The 17,170-nt window shown below is 36.5% G+C and overlaps 3 protein-coding genes across 7 annotated transcripts in view; 1 reads left to right on the top strand and 2 right to left on the bottom strand.

Annotated features, from left to right (window-relative positions):
- LOC123715256 overlaps nucleotides 1-7,387 on the bottom strand; it is a 75,240-nt gene extending 67,853 nt beyond the window's left edge. For 3 of the 4 annotated variants that reach the window (XR_006754411.1, XM_045670202.1, XM_045670204.1), the window contains exons 1-7: nucleotides 6,410-6,759; nucleotides 6,156-6,325; nucleotides 5,722-5,884; nucleotides 5,253-5,486; nucleotides 4,177-4,526; nucleotides 2,310-2,450; nucleotides 1,444-1,653 (exon numbers count right to left, since the gene is read on the bottom strand). Coding sequence is in view for 3 of the 4 variants with exons in the window: in XM_045670202.1 (XP_045526158.1) it covers nucleotides 1,444-1,653; nucleotides 2,310-2,450; nucleotides 4,177-4,526; nucleotides 5,253-5,486; nucleotides 5,722-5,884; nucleotides 6,156-6,325; nucleotides 6,410-6,530 (1,389 nt within the window). In the remaining variant the exon portion in view is untranslated. Of the gene's footprint in view, nucleotides 1-1,443; nucleotides 1,654-2,309; nucleotides 2,451-4,176; nucleotides 4,527-5,252; nucleotides 5,487-5,721; nucleotides 5,885-6,155; nucleotides 6,326-6,409; nucleotides 6,760-7,331 lie in introns of those variants that run through there. The other variant, XM_045670203.1, reaches the window with a different exon arrangement.
- Nucleotides 7,388-7,489: 102 nt separating this feature from the next.
- On the top strand, nucleotides 7,490-11,571 carry LOC123715257 (basigin). Of its 2 annotated transcripts, none has more exons than XM_045670208.1 (3): nucleotides 7,490-7,748; nucleotides 10,438-11,170; nucleotides 11,246-11,571. In XM_045670208.1, exons 1-3 carry the CDS (start codon nucleotides 7,673-7,675, stop codon nucleotides 11,256-11,258), a joined length of 822 nt encoding a protein of 273 aa, XP_045526164.1. In that variant the 5' UTR covers nucleotides 7,490-7,672; the 3' UTR covers nucleotides 11,259-11,571. The 2 variants fall into 2 exon arrangements, with proteins under 2 accessions (XP_045526164.1, XP_045526163.1); XM_045670207.1 differs by lacking the exon at nucleotides 7,490-7,748 and adding an exon at nucleotides 8,590-8,968.
- A 1,524-nt stretch (nucleotides 11,572-13,095) lies between these two features.
- LOC123715478 (guanine nucleotide-binding protein subunit beta-5) lies at nucleotides 13,096-16,575 on the bottom strand. Its single transcript, XM_045670499.1, has 5 exons — nucleotides 16,540-16,575; nucleotides 16,126-16,444; nucleotides 15,909-16,045; nucleotides 15,187-15,305; nucleotides 13,096-14,986 (listed from the first exon to the last, which is right to left on the bottom strand). The coding sequence occupies exons 2-5, from the start codon at nucleotides 16,244-16,246 to the stop codon at nucleotides 14,293-14,295; spliced, it is 1,071 nt and encodes a 356-aa protein (XP_045526455.1). The 5' UTR covers nucleotides 16,247-16,444; nucleotides 16,540-16,575; the 3' UTR covers nucleotides 13,096-14,292.
- Nucleotides 16,576-17,170: the final 595 nt, after the last annotated feature.

Here is a 17,170-nt window from a genome sequence, read left to right as displayed (position 1 = left end):
AAAACATTCGTTTAAGAATTTACTAAGTATATTATATATAAACTAGTTAATAATATATACCATAATGGAGAATTTGTTCCAAGCTTCTTTCACTGACAGCCTGAAATCCTTCAGGTATTCAAAAAAAACCGAAGAGTTGCTTCGTAAACAAGCAGCTTTATTTAGGTCCTTTGATAGTATGTTAGAACTATCTAATGGATACTCGTCATTGGATAAATATGATCTTGAAGAAGCCCTAGAAATATTAAAATTCCGATGGGGGTTAATCTTTAAAACCCATATCGAAATAGATGCTGATCTTGGAGGCTCCAACACGGAGTATCAGAATAAATTTTACGAGCAGGAAGCTATATATAGGCACCATAGAAGAGAGATAAATCTCAAATTGCATTCTAAAAGCCTACAGAAGAATTTTCTAGAAATTCATATGGAATCACCGGTACTTAGGGATTCACATAATTCAAAAAATTCATTATATGCCAATATAATGCTTTATGCCTTGGAAATGGCTAATAATCAAACCGGACAAGACTTAATTGCAAAACAACAGCGACCTTCATCAAAATGTAGCATCAGCAAAAAATCGCTGTCGACGCATTTCAATAAACGAGGAAATGAAAATAAAATACAATATTGTCAATTATGCAACTTATCTAACCATGGCCTGTTTAATTGTCAATCATTTTTAGCAAAACATTTTAATGACAGGGTTGATACAATTTTAAGATTGCAGCTTTGCACAAATTGTTTATTTAAACATGAAGTGGAAGTTTGCTTCTCGCATAAAAGATGCATGATTTGTTCTCAAAAACATAACACGATCCTGCACGATGCACTATTTAATTTAAATTTAAATTATTCTACTACGCAAGAAGAGCAATCATTTCAATATAAAATACCAAAATGTACGGTTCCTGGGTCAACGGGATGCTTCAAATAATAGAGATTTATTGATTTACTCTATATTTACCACTCGCGTGTTACAATAGAATATGAGCGAAATAATGACGTGCTAATTGCTATATACCGAATGAATACAATTTAACAGTCAAAGAGAGTGCCTACGTCTGGCTATGCTCTCGGGGTGTAACTCCCATGATTTAGTTCGCTATGAACGAATGTAGAAGAGAGTGCCTGCGTCGGGCTATACTCTCGGGACGTAACTCCAACGATTTTGGAAATCGTCACGCTTATAAGTGATCGATATGTACAGCCATGGCACGTACAAACATAGGAATTTGTCAAGCTTGTAAATGAGCAAGAATGTACGAACCTTGGCACGTACATAGGGATCATCACGCTTATAAACTAAGAAAGCCTGAGTGAGCAAAATGTACAGCCTTGGCTCGTACATATATATATAAACGAAAAAACAAACAGTTGTCGTGTATCAGAAGTAAGCTATTAATTAATAGAAATATTATATATATTTTTTCAAATTACCTGTTTCCCGCAATGCATAGAATGACCACGAGCAACAGTAAGAACTTCCTCCACCAGAATATCTAGCATCTCGGCCATTGCATACAAACTGTCCGACTCATTTTCCGAATTCTTTTCACTGGATACGTCGCACAAGCACTTGCATAGTGTTGTACAGCGTTGACGTCCATTTGTACAACAACTTTTAGTTACCATCGCGTGAATTGTCCACTAACACAAAAAATATTGTCTATTAACAATTGGAAAGTACATCAATAAAAGTTATTCAATTCTAGACTCTGATCTGAACTGAGACAACCAAGTGTGTTTGAAGATAATTTTAAAAAAAACTGTCATTCTTTAATGATTACTAGCTTATATTTTTAGACTCTCTTCCCTGAGGTCGTAGGTTCGATCCCCGGCTGTTGACCAATTCAGTTTCTTTCTATGTCCGCATTTAATTAACATTTGCTCGAACGTTGAGGGAAAACATCGTGTGGCGGCGTGTGTCAGGTACAGGAGGCCGATCACCCAACTGCCTATTAAATAAGATTGACAATTTATCATGAAACATATACAAAAATCTGAGGCCCAGACCTAAAAAGGTAACGCCACTGATTTTATTTTTACTGGTATATTAGAGTTAGTTTTGAAGAATTTTAATTCTACATATAAATTTATATTTACTGTATAAACGTACAGATATTTAACGTACCGCAAACGGACTAGAGAGAATGTTAAGTGACACCGCCGCCCATGGACACTCTCAATGCCGGAGGGCTCGCGAGTGCGCTGCCTGCATTTTAAGAATTGGTACGCTCTTTTCTCAAAGGACCCTTGGTCAAATTGGTGTGTTTAAAAATACAAATTTCTTTGTCTTAACAGACCTTTCTCAAAGAATAAGGTGCAGCTAGGACAGCTCGCGCCAGCTGCTGCTCTCTGCTAGAATGTAGCGGAGTATTTCGCTCTATCCAAGCACTGACGAGCTCTGATGCACCAGACACCCCAGTTTCTATGCACCACGCTATCTATGGACAAATCTGAATTAACCTAGTCACCAAAAGTAATTCCAGCAAAAGACAAGATATATAAAAAAAATTATAAAATTATCACTAATAATGATATATGTCGGAGGAAGCCATTCAACGAGTTGCTTGTTGATTGTACAATAACACATTAAATTCTCTTTATCATTTAAACAGATTGCATTAATCTTAATTTAACTTAATACGCGATTTTACGATATTATAAAACCTAAAACATGTGTTAACAAATTAGTGATTTTAGTTAAAATTAGTTACGTTTTTCTAATTTATAAGATTGTAATCGTTATTAAACAAACGACCAATGAGAGCAGAGCACTTTGCTCGAGTGGGGTCGAAGCGCCATCTATATATAGGCCAGTCCGTTGGTTGTTACGGGGCCTTTTTGAAGTGGAGACGGATCGAGTTGGATCCCTGAGTTTTGGTCGCTAGATTGGTGCATTGAACTCACTGCTCGGTCTTAAAACTTATAATTTATTATTAATAACTACCATAAAATATCAGTGTATCATCAGTGTAAATAAAATATTGTGAAAACTACAATCGTCGTGTTTTGTGCTCGCGCTTTACCCTCATGACGCCCACCAAATCTGCAATCACTGTTGATGACGTCACTGGGGAAGGTGTTTCTCCGACATATATGTCGCAGTATGGATATGTTAAATCTGAGAGTTAGTTGAAAATCTACACAGTTAATTAACATCGATATTCAATCAAGTCGCTAAAGTTCCGTCAGACAAGTGAGTGAACGAAACGTTTAACGAGTTTCCTAAACGTTCCTAGGCAACGAGGCTAACCTAACCTAACCATTTACAATAAAACAAAACAAGGAATTTCCAAGCTCTCAGTTCTTCGCGATCACACCGAAATACCAATAACAAATGAAATAATCATGGCGGAGTCTTGTTTTACATTGTTAATCAACACGCTGGCTCTCGGTCAGACAGATAGTTAAACGTTTTCGACGATGCTTTATTTAAATCAAAATGCTCGCCATATATACATAAATACCAAGTAGAGTATGACATCTTCAGCTTTTGTTATACAAAAAGAGTTTTCCTAAATATTTTATTTTTTTATATCTACAGATTACAGTATTACAACTTAACGGTAGACTTTCGTACCAATGAATATATATTGAATATTATGGTTTTATTCCAGGACTGGAGAGTCTTATACTGGAATGGAGTGAAGTGATTCGGGAATACGCCATTGAATTTATTGCTATTTTGCGGGTAGTCTATCAATATTTACCTGACTCTCAAGTCTACAAGGTAACATTTGTCTATTTTACTATTATAAGGGAAATCTATATTCTTAAAACTATTGAATTAAGTCTGTCTAATTGAACTCTTTTGTCTCTTTCTGACAAATTGTGTTTACACTGTGAGGAAAAGAGATAGATGGTTTTATGACTTGGGGGGGTGAGTGGCATAGATTATTAGAGCATAGATATTGATGACGTTGGTTCAAAGTTAAAGTTACCAAGAAAAATAACTTTATATTATTTATATTAAGTACTAATAGGTCACTTATCAATACATTTTTAGCCTTTAATTATTTATGAGTAAATACAAAACATCGTCCTTATCCAAGCCGTTCCCGGGTAAGGGATATACGTAAAAAAATATCAAGTGTTAGAGCATATTAATGAAATAAACATTATTTTATAAACGAATACCCAAATAAAAAATATAAAACACGAACTTACTAGTACAACGTCATCATTTTGAAGGTCTCCCCGCAGCTTGCACTCGAGTTTAGGAACATGTATGTAACAAAGAGGTGAGGCTACATTGCTATCCGGCAATGTATGTAGCTCGTGAAGCGCTCGCAAGGCAACAACGCGCGCGGCAGCCTGCGTGGCTCCAGCATACTTTACCACCTCAGCTGCCAGCGTAGTATATAGCTGACTATTGCGTGCCAAATGGTGGTAAATGGCGGAAAGCGCGAGGTACGCAGGTTCGACCCCGAGTTCCCATAAACGCATTCGCAACTTTGTATCCTCACTGGCTCGCTCGCTGAACAGCGCCACATGACACCGTAAAATGCGCATGCATACTGCGGAGTAACAGAACCGAAAACAAACTTAACAATAATGTGATCACACAGTGAAATATAGACCAGATATGCATGAAAATCAATTCTCGAAAATTGGATTTAATTGATTTAAATACATATATTTATGCAAGTGAAACTCATAACACCTTTATTCAAATTAATAATTGCTATCAAATACAATTTTTTTACAATCATCTAAATATTAGCATCAAATCAAAATTCGCCTTTTATACGAAAAACACTTTTTGAACGGATTAAAGATATGTATTATTATTAAAAACTTATAATTATTTACATAATTCTAAATTTTGAATTTTTTTCCCCGACGTTTCGCGTGATTTTCTGCGTGCGTGGTCCGTGACAACCGTGACCAGTTTTTAATAATAATACATAGCTTTAATCCGTTCAAAAAGTGTTTTTCTTAATGTGTAAAAGCTATTTTAACAAAAGACAATAGTATCGCCTTTTATAAGTTTTATTATTCATCATAATTGATTCAATCAATTTTAATATAAATAAGTGTCATATTTAACAGAGTATCACTTTAGTATTAGCATTAGCAAAACGGATTGAATGTTTAAGTATATTGCGAAAACCCAACTTATTTAAAATCATTTTTATATTATTAAAATAACTTAGACATATCTGAATTTGAAGAAATAATAATATAATTTTGATTGCTTTAATAACTTGGCTAGTTTTAGTCAAAATGCTTATGCAAAATACCAGTAAGGCATCGTGGGTGAAGAAATACAGCGGTACGAAGCAGGTTATAGAATCCTAAAAGATCAGCAGTGGGCAGCTCAGGCCCACATGCTGATAATATGCCACTTGCGCCTTCCAGTACTGCTGCTCTGGCAGTCCCTGACAGCTTTTCATCTTCCAATACTTGTAGGAAAACCCGCCATACTCGCTCACCTTGCTCCTCTATTACTTGCGGCCATGACCGGCAAATTGACCCTGTTGGATTGAAACTAGTGCTCAATTTTACCTTTATATTGGTATGTATTTTTATTTAAAAAGAAAAGGTTACTGTTAAACTCTTAATTGGCAGCCATGACGTTAAAATATTGTGTTGAATTGTATTGTAGTGAACATTTTGAATTCCTATCATAACAAAATACATTCAAAGTTCATATGTATCACAAGAAATACTTAGTATAAATAATCATCAATGGCCACTAAATCAACTTACCAATAAGTAGTCCAAGTGGGCCACGGCTTGATACACGAGGGCACTCGAACTCAGCAATTAGATGCTGTAAGTTAGCAGCGCTAGCGGCGCTATGGTGACTAGTGTGTAACAAGCATGTTAACGCAGGAGTACGGCTGGCGCCATTGGATACCATTGAACACACCTACATCATGTTGTAATGGTTATGGGAAGCCCTCACATTATGTCACATAGTCACACAACAGATACTCAAGACATTTTCTTCTGCCCTTAGGTCACAGAGAAATAGTTTAATAAATAACAAAAGGCCTGAAACGGCCAAAGAAATGAATAATTATCAAAAGGATCTTTTTCTGTTACTTCTGAATCTTAAGTAGTCATGTTTGAATGTCAGATATTTTAAATCCTTTTCATTGTTATAGTTGTGCTGCATGCACTATAATAGTATCCAATACCTGCACAATCTGATGATAATAATGGTGTAATCCATTATGAGTTTGTAATAAATTTGCTAGCAGAGCCAGGGCATCCACAATGGATTCAATCCACAATGAGTCTCCCTGCTTCTCCTGGAGAGTGCCTAGGAGATTAACTGGTCGATGGAGCAAAGTTGATACAAACCAATCTGAGAATTTGTTAAAAAGTTTCTTATACTTCTGAGGAACCATTCTTTGTTATAAATAAAAATCAAATATAAATGCATGTTTACCTAATTCAAAGACAGTTAAGTCATTTGAAAGTACAATTCGGGCAGAAGAAATAGCCTTTTTAAAACTGATAATGTCTTTGAAACTTGTACAAGCATCAATTAATTTTTCCCAAATTTCCATATTATTAACAGAAGCATTAACTGGAACGGCAGAAACAGGTAAAAGAAAGCATGGTCAGTCCTGCAATCATATTAAAAAGAATAATAATGTAGTAGGGAAATGTTTATTTTTTCCCCTTTCCTTAATTCCTGCATAGAGAAGTGTATTAGTGTAACTTAAAAATATTTAACAAAAAGGCAAACTAAATATTTGACATTCATCCCAGTGTTGCCAGGTGGTCTCGGTCTCTTCCTCCCAGTAATCCCTTAGGATGCCCTCACTAAGCGAATGGTGGCATGTGCCATAGCGCGATTCTTTAAAGCCGCCGTCATGTGGGGATTGGTGGAAATTGAAAGGCATTACGCAAAGTGTCAGTAATAGAAAACGTATTGACAGGTTCAAGTTTTTTTCGCTTTTTGGTTAAACGAATATACAATTTGTAAGGTTAACGATACGGACCCTATTCTTATGATTTGTTAGTACTTAAATTTAGGTCCAAAATCAGGAACGTGATATACAATAGCAAAGCAATTGTATCTGTCGTGTTTATGACATTTTCCATAATAATACCCCCAAATATTCTTTGCCCCTATTCTGCCCCTTACTCGGTTGAGAAACCCCTAAATCTAGGGGGAAATCCTCTGATCTGGCAGCACGGATTCAACCTTTAGTTCCTTTGATACTTTTACCTATTTAACTAGCTTATCCCTTTGCTTTCTTTTGATGTGTTTGTTTATGTTTTTCGCGTGTTGTTTCCCAATCTTTTACTTGAAACTGGCATAAAGTTAAAACTATTGCCATAATATATAAAAAAAGTTTTACCTTTGTGCCTGGGTTTTGAAAACGATTCTGTCAGATCGTAGGATTTTTAAGTAAAAATGTAACGAAGAGCTTTTTTATTTTTTATAATGGCAATAGTTTAAACTTTATGCCAGTTTTAAGTAAAAGTCAAAATTGACATTCCTAATTAAGGCGTAGAATTTATTGAATTTGAATCTGTGGAGTGTGGTTACGGTGCGCAGGCAATTGACGCATTCATTCTAGTTTTTGTAATGAGACCAAAAATCATTTCATTGTGATTTTAAAAGTTCTTTGGATCGGGGCGTTGACATAACTCTCAAAATATAATTGTTTACCAATTATTTAAAAGCTTAATCCCTGCAATGATGGTTCGGACTGCTGTGTATCTTTCTCTAGCATTTCTATTTTTAGCAAATGCTGTGTCGTCGGAATCCACAAGTGAGTATTTTCTTGATTAATAAAATTAATGTTACAAGTCGATGGCCTCGTTTTTGGGTTCGGTAGACTAGCTGATATGGATGTTTATCTTCTCTTGAGAGTTGGATTGTACCATCTGCATGCGCTTCTTCCCGCTATCAGCGGATCGATATTTGAGACAAATTGGTTCACATAGGTGATGTCATAATGTCGCTATATTCAATTAAAGTACGTTCTACAAAAGATGGTTACTTCATTGTCTAATCTATTCTATTTTAGTCAGCTATTGTAAGGCTTTAATTTTAGTCCCATTTCAAATATCTGACTATGAGAAGGTAATTTTGTCATTTGTAAGAACAATAAAGACCAATTATAAACAGATGAAAAGTACTTTTTCATACATATTACAACTATCTAAATATAGTTGTAATCAAGTTATATCAATTAGCTAAACTGTTTTCTTTAAAATGTCTTTAAGTTGTTATTGTAATGACTTTGTCCCATTTATATACTTATGTACATAGGAACCTAATAATGTACAAATATAATTGTAAGACCAACACACACCACAGTGAACAAATGATAATTTTATATCTTTAATCTCAATGACAAGTATGCTTCCCATATCTACTATTTACACTGTAAGAAGATTACAGCTGATTAAAATATCTACATATTAAATGTAGTATAATTATTAATAAAATTATGAAATTTTATACTACACAATGTATGTATTTTCCTAACCAGGATTTGTTACAAGTCAATGAAGCTCATTATTGCTGTATATTTATTAAAAGCGTAATATATATTCAAGGTCTCACTTTTAAAGGAGGTTAACCTTTCATTACTTAAATATCATATAATTTTATATCCTTAAATGGTTTCTCGTGTGGTCAATACGGGGAGTGTGGCACGGGAGAGTGTAGGGCGTATAGGGGTGAGTAAAGTGCGGGCCGGGTACGCAGCGGGCGAGGCGGTGGTGCGGGTGGCGATCGGCGCTCCGCTGACTGTGGAGTGCGGACTTCGCGCCGAGCAGCGAGCGGAGTGGCGACGCGATGGTGGCCCGCTGCCGCCCGGTCTTCGCGCTGAGGAGGAAGATGGCGAGGCGCGCTTGCGTGCGCGATTGCGAGCGTCGGCTGCGCGACCTCACCATGCCGGGCTCTACACCTGCTCACCCGAGCGCGACCAGCGCGTCCGCGTACTCGTGCACGCGAACCCCGCAGCCACACACGCCGCGCCCGGTATTCTCACGATGCGACCTCTCTCGTTATTCTCGCTTGCCTTAGTCTCGTGCTCACCGAGTAATTGTAGTCCTCGCAGTATTATTTAGGTTGGCATCATTCGTATTAGTAACTGTATCATAGTGCTCCGTTCTCTATTCTAGCATCAATGTCAGTAGGAGTCTCGTGCGCTCGTCGCTTTTTTGTTATATTGCAGCATGCTATTAATTCTCTTATGAAAATTAATTTGCAGTAATATCTAATCTACTACAAAGCTTATCATTTGCACAAAAAATTATTACTTAATCACAGGGTTGGCATGATAAAAACAAGTTGTTTTAAAACACATGCTTAAAACAGTTTGAATAAAAACTATGTTTGTTCAACATCACACTGCAGTTGACATTTTTATGAGGTTTCATTAGTCTCTGAATTCATAATAAAGTCCCTATTGTCAGCTGTCTAAAGAAAACGATTCAACTAACTAGTGGTTATTTCCCTCATTTTAACCTAAAATTGGGGTTACCCCTGGTCATAGAATAGAATTCAAAGTTCAATGATAATTTTGTTGTCATAAATAAAATAAAAAACACTTAAACAACAGTTTGAACTATTTGTTTTACAAAATGTATAAAAGACTGTTTATTTTTCAACCCTTCTTGATCTTTATGAATACCATCATAAAAAAATATAACTATGTTTTTACTTTAAAATCTTATACCATAAGCATATTGAATATATATTTTTTATTTGTTAATGATTCAAATACCAAGGGACTTTAATTTTATTTTTATGTAGTCTGCTGTCCATCTGTTATTTGTCTACAAGTTGTTTAATTGACATTAATGAGTTTGTGCCATATTTGTTGAATTCTAAATTATTACAATGAGACATTTTAACTCTAATATATAACTATGGTCCTCAACTATAGTTAAATATTTACTAAACGGTTATCTACTTTTATCCTTAAGTAATATATTGGGATATAAAGCTAATGTTATTTAATAATTTAAGACAAAATTGTATTAATTCATGTAGAGAATTGGTGTAGTTTTATTTTTAATTAATATGTAGATCTCATTTAATAGTGTTGATTTGTTAATTAATTGTTAATCATTAATTCAAATCTAAAACATTAACCTTATAAAGTACCTTGGGAAAACTTGAGACAAAGTCAATAAATATTTTATATCTAAATGTAATCAATGATAATATTGCTATACTATGTTTATCAAGTTTTAAGTCTTATTTTTTAAGTTATTACTAACCTTTAAAATCACATATTGTTACTGAATTTAGCAAATTTATTGGAATACCCATTTTACATAATTATATACTACATAGAATACACCTCGGTACATCTATACATCAAACATATATAGATACGTTCATCGTTCAATATTATTATTTTTATTGCTTACTGTCGAATGGTAGCCAGTAGATAGTGCTGAGGATTTATTGAGTATATAATAATAGTGACATTTCTGCAGGTGAGGCCGCTCCGTCTGTCAGCGAGGTGAGCGGAGGAGACGGCAGTATACTCCGTGACAGCGGAGATATACTCTTCGACGTGCGCTCCAATATTACGCTACGATGTGACGCGGCTGCCGGTGGTGGTGCCGTGGCCTGGCAGAAGAACGGCACTGCACTCGAGGAAGTCTGGGAAATGAAGGACCGCTACACCTTAGAACGCGGCGGAATAGAGTTGCACGTCAAGCGTGCCGCAGAAGATGATTTCGGCAACTACTCGTGCTCGCTGCCTGGTCAATCACCCGCGACTACCTGGGTTGTCCGGGCCCGTCCTCACCTCAAACTACCCGCCAACAGCAACGTAGTCGAGGGCCAGAAGCTCAAACTGACGTGCAAGGTGCTCGGAAAACCGTACCCACGTATCGTGTGGAGCTACTCCAACTCGACCGAAGAAGGTGCGCGTTTCGAGCCCGTGACCGGGGTTAATCTGAGTGACAGCGAGCAAGGAGTCGTTGACGGCACTTTAGTGCTGCCCGACGCAACACGCTCCCACGCAGGCCGTTACCGCTGCGAAGCTCTCGACGCGTTCGCGCCTGCCGAGACTCTGCTGCGCGTCAAGGACAAATACGCGGCGCTCTGGCCCTTCCTCGGAATCTGCGCTGAGGTGTTCGTACTCTGCGCCATCATTCTCGTGTACGAGAAACGCCGCACAAAGCCCGACCTTGACGATTCCGACACGGACAACCACGACCAGTGAGCATCCTCGCTACCTCACCTGCTGCTGCTCCTAACATGCCCCATACTAACGAACTCCTCTTTATTTTCCAGGAAAAAGTCGTAAGTTGTGGTCTGTGCGCGGAGAGGAAGCGACAGAGCACGCCTCCTTCCATCAGTATATAAGTACATACTGTTGTTTTAAGCATAAATTGTGTGATTTACCAAAAAATATGTTCTGTTATTTAGTGTGTGTATTAGAAAACATCATTCGAATTTGTATATATTAATAATAGTAAATGTTATGTTCTAATAAAATTTATTCTATGTTTTGACTCGACAAAACAGATAATATAAGCCTCATCATACACCTATAGTAGTGTACTTAATCATGTGTTTTCACGTAAATTAACCAGCTAATAAAAATCACTGCTAACACAGCCGTATCTTTCTTTTTTATCTGGCTCCAAAAATCATACATTGGCGACTATGTTCAAATACGCAATGCGACAAATGGCGCGGCCTTGCGCCTGCGTCACCTCACCCTGATAAATATTAAGTTGATCCTAATGATATTGTTTATTATTAGGTATTTGCTCAAACTCTGACGCAAAACTCATACACCGGAGTAATAAGATAAAACGTATATTTTCATTACTAAGTTACTAGACATTTAAACGACTTGAATTTCGAATTAAGAGCGAGAAGTCAAATGTCTAGTTATAAATCATTTAGTAAATTCTTAAGTCTGGTGAAAGAGGTTTTAAGACGTAATATTCAACTAAAACTAAAGGTTTCCTGAATTAGCTAACTACTGATGATGAAGATGAAGGAAAATGCCAGTTACTCCAAATACGATTTAAAAGAAATTAATGTTCCATTAGTAGATAGTAGAGTTCCATTTTTAAACGCAGGAACAACTTAATAGCCTCGATTACACTAAGCACGCAGTCTTAAAATTCTGATAGTTAAAAGCGTTTTAATCCACTAAATATATTATCTTTAAATGCTGTGGTAGTACTCAGCAAAAAAATAAGCAAGAATAGTTGATTATTGTCTTCAAAGTCCCTACCATCTTTCGTATACTTATTGTATAATAAATACATGCTTGAACTCTCCCCCAACTCGTAAAAACTTTCCAAGTTACGTGTCGAGGTCAATACTTGCGTAAATAAAGGACTATAATAAGTCTATATGAACCTTTTAATTCTTAAAATTTTGTAAACCTAGGTAACCTAACCGGCTTCGCACGGCCAACAGTCACCCTTGAAAATTATATACGGAAACCAATCATGCTGGATTTTAGTGATAACCACAATACTTTACATAAAACTTCATGCAGCAGTTTTTGAGTTTGTCGCAAACTGTAAAAAGTATGCCGTCACAGAATTTTTGTAGGCATCGCGTTCTACAACTTTGTTTTCTAAAATTCAATAATGTGTCATTTTTCTGGTTAATATGAAGCCTTTGACACTCTGAACTCTGAAGCCTCTATTAACGAAGAAATCTATTGGTAAAAGAATTTCTCTATAAGAGGTTAAAAAATCAATGGCGCTACAACCTTTTTAGGTCTTGGCCTCAGATTTCTGTACCTGTTTCATGATCATTTGTTAAACTAATAGGCAAGTAGGTGATCAGCCTTCAGTGCCTGACGCACGCCGTCGACTTTGTGTCTAAGGCAAGCCGGTTTCCTCACGATGTTTTCCTTCACCGTTCGAGCTAATGTTAAATGCGCACATAGAAAGAAAATACATTGGTGCACAGCCGGGGATTGAACCTACGACTTCAGGGATGAGAGTGGCACGCTGAAACCACTAGGCCAACACTGCTCTTTAACAGATTACCTCTTTGTAATTTTTGTATAAGTAGAGTAACTATTCCATAGGGTTCACTCGTAGCCTTCCTCGAACCAGAAATTCCTAATGACATTATATAGTAAAAATGGGGATAAAGGAAATAAGTTATTCAACATTCACTTTATTTTTACTACATGACTGGGCTTTTCTTATAACATTGTTTAAATCTTAAAATATACAATACAGAATAATCATTAAAATAGGTAACAAATCTTTATTGGTTACATTTGGCTTAGCGTAGCCTGTCTGAAACACACAGGAAACATATATATTTGCGAGAGATTCAGGAACACAGTTAACATCATATAGATATTAAAAAAGTAATCGCTTGATTTATTAACATTTATATTCAGTTGCTCATGAATTCATTTACGCCCAAATGATTTCCGCAATATCTTGCTATTGAAATTTAAGTACTTTTCAGTTTCAACAATATATGTAATTGTCAAAATCTGAATTACGTTTTACGACTCCTTCATTATATGAAGATCTACAATTCACGACAAAAGTATTTTAATATATTTTTTATCGGGTTAAATTACTAAAGATAAACATTATAATTATAATAAAACTACGACTTAATCGGCAATTCTCACGTTTTAAACACATTGTTTTTGGCTATCTCTAGACTATCATACAAAAACAAAGATTCTCTCACAATATTAACTTATTATTACACTAGTAAAAAGAACAACACAACTGAAACTTTGGTGGATCTATAAAGGTAAAGATGCTATGAAATTGAACATTTGACTAAAAGAGGAATGTTCAAAAAGTCTCACTAATTTAGACCAGAGATATTAAGCAACTTACAGAGAGAATTTTGGACACAGAAAATTTTTTTTTTTTAGCTTGTGACAATTGACAGAAAATAACAATTTTGAATTATTAGATTCACAGACACAGATCTTTAATCTATATAACGAGATTTTTAATGTTTAAAATAGAGTTTATTATTGAAATCAAATAAACAACTAAAATTTGTAAATGCTTACCAGATAATAATGTTAAAGATGATATTTTATTGACAAATCTAAATATTGAATGATTGAGAGGACTTGGTAATATATATGTCTAATTTGAATCAGAAGAGTTCTTCAGTGTCACCTTAGGCATGATAATATGAAGGGACAAACTATTAATAACAGGATAATCTAGTTAAAACTGACAGGCAAGAAAACATTACATGTGATTATGTCAAATTTTTCCAATAGTAAATTAGGATATTTCTAAGCTTGTCGGCCTGAGCCATTCAGGTGGAAATAGTGATTTGAACAGTGCATCTGAGGTGGTAGTCATTGCTGTCTAGGCCCAAATGCGCAGCGTGGCGTCCCAAGAGGCTGTGGCAAGAGCTGTGCCATCGGGCGCAAGGCGTACCGCAGCTACGCGGTGCTCGTGTCCAGGCAACAACGCCAGCCTCGATCCGCGCAGAGCATCCCAGGCGCACGCCGTGTAGTCCCCGTAGCCCGCGAACAACACGCGGCCACTTACCGACCACTCCACAGAGTTAGCTCCGAAGATCACACTCTCGCGACCATAGCGCGCCACTTCCCTATCAGCCCGCAAGTCGAACAGCCGGCAGCTAGCGTCGTCCGAGCCACTGGCTAACGCATCACCGGCTGGGTGGAAGCGCACGCTGTTGACATCGGATTGGTGTGCATCGAACGCTTGCACGGCGTGTCCCGATCGCATATCCCACACCAGCACGGCGCGGTCGCATCCACCCGACACGAAGGTGTCACCCATCTCACTTGGCGCTAGATCAATAGACGTCACGTCAGCGCCGTGTCCCTGAAAACTTTGCAAGAGTTGGCCAGACTCGATATCCCACAGCGCACAGGTTCCATCGCCGCTGCCCGTGAGCATCTGCCGGTCCGTGTTGGGAAATAGGCAGCACGACATGTATGAGGTGTGTGTGGCTACAGTTCTTTTGCGCGCTGCTGGCTCCTCCTCACCACTACCGCCCAGTGGAAACACGGTCACCTTGTTGTCGAGGCCTCTGAAAAAGTACTCCAATTGAAATACATAAACTTATACAAACCTTTGCGTTTTTGAGATATTAAATTGAACTAAAAATTAATTTCATAAAAATTTACCCAACATTGATCAAATACTAAGGACCATTATATGAATGAAGATCACTCTAGGGCCTTAAATTAGTTGAAAAAATTAATAGAAATATTAGTAAAATTAACTAACCCAGCTGCAAGCATATTTCCTGATGGGGCATATGCACAAGCCATCACCCAAGTACTAGGCATAGAAATGGTAAGCTCCTTGCTGCTGGTGAATGCATCCCACACTATCAGCTTGCCATCCTATACACAAAGGATTATTAATTATGTAATTCACATAAAAATATAAAAGGGTAGACTGATTCAATCTAAGTTGTTGTATTAAATAAAATTATTTAAGTATGTCAAAACCTTGTTAAAATTGTTCTTGTTAGTCAGGCCAAAACTATAGTTAGACATTAGACTACCGAAACCTCTTTCAAATTCTTTGTGATTTTAACAGATTAAACAGTACTAATCCGGAGCCAGATAAATTCGGTAGTGCGCTGATCGGTTTTAAAGAAAGCAGAGTTGAGTGCCTATCTCAAAATTAATCCGTTGTTTGCTGGTCATTTCTTTACTGCTTAACAAAATAGTATTTTAATTTTAATTGAGTTCTTTAATATTTTTTTGTAAAATTTATGTTACCTAAAATCTCATATGTTTTATATAAAAGACTTTATAACATATATCATAGATTTAGTACTACATACCTTAAATAAACAAATACAGTAGCAACAATATATTTAAATTCTGCCTTATAGTTACATGAAGATTGCTTGCTTGCTTTACTAGAGAGTTGAGCCAAAACCAATGCAATAAAATATGGAAAAAAAGTCATCTAAATCTAATAGATATACTACACACCTGAGATGAAGAGACAATGTGCCGCTTGTCTGGTGACCAGTCACAACACAAGACCTTAGCTTGGTGTCCTTTTAAGATGCGCCGTACTTTCAAGTTACTTATTGTTATAGGCTCCAGGCGCTCTGCTACACATGATACTAAAAAAATTAAACTATTATCATAACTTGAAACCGTTTTTCCTATGCAACTATAATAGTATAAGAAAGTTATACTTTACATGTAACATCGTTTAATTTCTGTCGTTCTTCTTCCAACTTTTGCTTAAGCGCTTCTGCTTCTCTCACAAGGGATGCAAGGGTCTCCTCGGGACTGGATGTTACAGCGGTGTCTGCCGCCATCGCGACTTTAATAAACTATTGCCGCATATTAAATACACGAAGATTATTCAGCTTTGTCTTAGCCAATAGTTCATGAGATTCCAAGAACCAAATATTGTGATGTGCTTGATAATCATTACATGATTTATCTGTTACGGTAATGTACTTACGATATTTTTTAAATGATTACAATAAAATCTCTGTATACATTTCTCAGTACTGAAAAAAAAATTATTATTTTAATAAAAATTCTGTAAATAATTCATTTATTATGTATTTGAATTTTTACACAAATACAATTATTCAATACCTACTTTTTTCGAGATAGTCAAATCAATAATCTACAAATGTCAAAATACATTATAGATTAGAGAACGGTGCTATAAACCATGACATGGTCTGTATTTTTTTTTACAACAACTACGACATGTAGTTGCTCTGTATTTATGTGCTCAAGAAGTAGAACTTGGAGTACTGCATGTAATGAACACATCGTTGCAGAAATATGTGATCAGGATATTAAAAAACAATTGTGAGACGGGATTTCAAGAATATAGTTTTCAGAGCAAAAGCTTATGGGCTATGGGCTTTCAAAAATTTTTGAATTTGAAATCGTTTTGAAGAGAGATAGAATATAGGAGATGGAGATCGTGAGCATCACGTCGCTGACGAATGGGTGACCAGCCAAACCGTTTACGGAATGCAGAGAGAGATATGGTCGTGCTGTCACAGGCCAAATATAAAGCGGATACAGAAATTTTGGAAACTATCCAGTTTATTAAGCTCGTTTAGATCGGAAGAATAAGAATCTCGGGAGAGGAGTCTCGGATTGGGGTAGACTAAATCTAGTCCAATTTAACCTCAAGAAGTCATATCAAATGACGTTCAGTTGCGTAGCCATTTGGAAGGGCCAAAATTAGCCTCTAAGAATCTTGGTGTACTCAG

Source organism: Pieris brassicae, chromosome 10 (genome assembly GCF_905147105.1).
Source record: "Pieris brassicae chromosome 10, ilPieBrab1.1, whole genome shotgun sequence".
NCBI lineage: Eukaryota > Metazoa > Arthropoda > Insecta > Lepidoptera > Pieridae > Pieris > Pieris brassicae.
This window is presented reverse-complemented; position numbering and strand designations above follow the sequence as displayed.

What these genes read in the sequence shown, in the direction of transcription:
- LOC123715257 (XM_045670207.1), top strand. Translation starts at nt 8,605, where the DNA reads ATGGTTTCTCGTGTGGTCAATACGGGGAGTGTGGCACGGGAGAGTGTA. An exon ending in AGCCACACACGCCGCGCCCG is followed by an intron (nt 8,969 to 10,437) that starts GTATTCTCACGA and finishes ACATTTCTGCAG; the next exon opens with GTGAGGCCGCTCCGTCTGTC.
- LOC123715478 (XM_045670499.1), bottom strand. Translation starts at nt 16,246, where the DNA reads ATGGCGGCAGACACCGCTGTAACATCCAGTCCCGAGGAGACCCTTGCA. An exon ending in GAAATTAAACGATGTTACAT is followed by an intron (nt 16,046 to 16,125) that starts GTAAAGTATAAC and finishes TAATTTTTTTAG; the next exon opens with TATCATGTGTAGCAGAGCGC. An exon ending in GGAAATATGCTTGCAGCTGG is followed by an intron (nt 14,987 to 15,186) that starts GTTAGTTAATTT and finishes GTACTTTTTCAG; the next exon opens with AGGCCTCGACAACAAGGTGA.